At 57.4% G+C, this 1,452-nt stretch overlaps 1 protein-coding gene across 1 annotated transcript in view; it reads left to right on the top strand.

The window, feature by feature from the left end:
- The first annotated feature begins 902 nt into the window (after positions 1-902).
- The window catches only part of SIM2 (single-minded family bHLH transcription factor 2), a 58,512-nt gene continuing 57,962 nt past the window's right edge, over positions 903-1,452 (top strand). The window contains exon 1 of the mRNA XM_010580340.1: positions 903-1,077. Within this exon, the coding sequence (XP_010578642.1) occupies positions 903-1,077 (175 nt within the window). The remainder of the gene's footprint in view (positions 1,078-1,452) is intronic.

Below are 1,452 nucleotides of genomic sequence, written 5' to 3'. Positions count from 1 at the left end.
CGCCCCGCGGGGCTCGGCGCCCCCCGCGCCCAGGCGCTGAAGCAGCCCCTCGGGGCCGGGGGAAAGCGTCTTTCTGCCGCAAGACCAGCCGCCGCCCGCCGAGAGCTGGCCGAGAGGGAAGCGTCTGAAGGAAATGCGAGCTTGCGATTTCGGAGGACTCCAGCCATCAGCTCCCTCCGCACCGGCTTTGACTTTCGTTTAGCGGGGGGGGGGGGGTGCTGCCTTGCCGGCTCGTCGTCTCCTCGGCATCTCGGGCTCCGGGACCAGATCACTTTGCACTTCGTTAAACGAGCAGCGCGGTGTTTCCTTTTCTCTCTCTCTTTTTTTTTTTTTAAGAGACAAAGTGTCAAAAAATGTTTCAGCCTGCTTAGCCCAACGATTTCTTGCGTGGACGCTCTATTTTTAATATTTTTTTATTATTACTTTTGGACGGGGAAGGATTGAGCAGAAGAAATCCTTCAGTGAAGGGAACCCAGTGATTTGCTCCCCGTTGAGAAGATCCGATTCCAGCTGCAGGCAGAGGACCGTGGTTCGTGTAGGTCTTTCAGTCTTGGTTTCGAAGCGCTAGATATTGCAGGGTCAGAGCAGAACTGCCTTCTCCCGAGCGGCTTGCCAGTCGTGGTTGTGGCTCAGAGATCACCTCCCCCCTCCTCGCAGCATTTCTGTTGGTGTTGTTTTTGTTTGGTTGGTTTGGCTTTTTTTCCCTCCCCTTTTCCCCTTTTTTCTCCCCCCTCCTTTTTTATTATTATTATTATTATTATTATTTTATTTTATTTGGGTGAATTCCCTCCCTCCCTTCCTTAAACGAAAATACTAACTCTGAAGCCGAAATCCATGCTCCCTGCAATTCGGAAGAATCGGGTCTAATATGCCAGTGTCATCTTCGCCTTGCAGTAGTCGCGATGAAGGAAAAATCCAAGAACGCGGCAAAGACTAGACGGGAAAAAGAAAATGGAGAATTCTACGAACTGGCCAAACTCCTGCCCCTGCCCTCGGCCATCACCTCCCAGCTGGACAAGGCGTCCATCATCCGCCTCACCACCAGCTACCTGAAAATGCGAGCCGTCTTCCCCGAAGGTAACCATCCCGGGACTCCCCGGGAGCGGCCGTCCGCCTCCCGCCCGGCCCGCCCGGGAGGGACAGGGCAGCACCGCGGCCCGAAAAGGGGCGGGGGGGGGGGGGCGAGAACATACCCCAGGACAAGCCCGCATCGTCCTTACGTCCTGAGGAGGGGGATGGGGTGAGTTGCAGAGGTCCCAGCACGGGACCGGGGGTGCAAAGGAGCCTTCTTGCCTGGGAAGAGGAGGCAGCGCCTGCGCTGCCCGAAAGCCGAGGCTCGCCGCGGGGGTGGTGTGCGGAGGGCGGGCTGCAAGTAGCAGCTCTGGTCCTGTGAGGCCTAAACCCGAAAACGTCTCGCCGCGGCCGCACGTAGGAAAAGGAGCCCCCCCGGGA

The sequence above is a fragment of the Haliaeetus leucocephalus genome, unplaced genomic scaffold, assembly GCF_000737465.1.
Source record: "Haliaeetus leucocephalus isolate CR32 unplaced genomic scaffold, Haliaeetus_leucocephalus-4.0 Scaffold702, whole genome shotgun sequence".
NCBI classification, from domain to species: Eukaryota; Metazoa; Chordata; class Aves; order Accipitriformes; family Accipitridae; genus Haliaeetus; species Haliaeetus leucocephalus.
The sequence above is the reverse complement of the archived record's forward strand: the minus strand, read 5'-3'. Positions and strand labels throughout refer to the sequence as shown.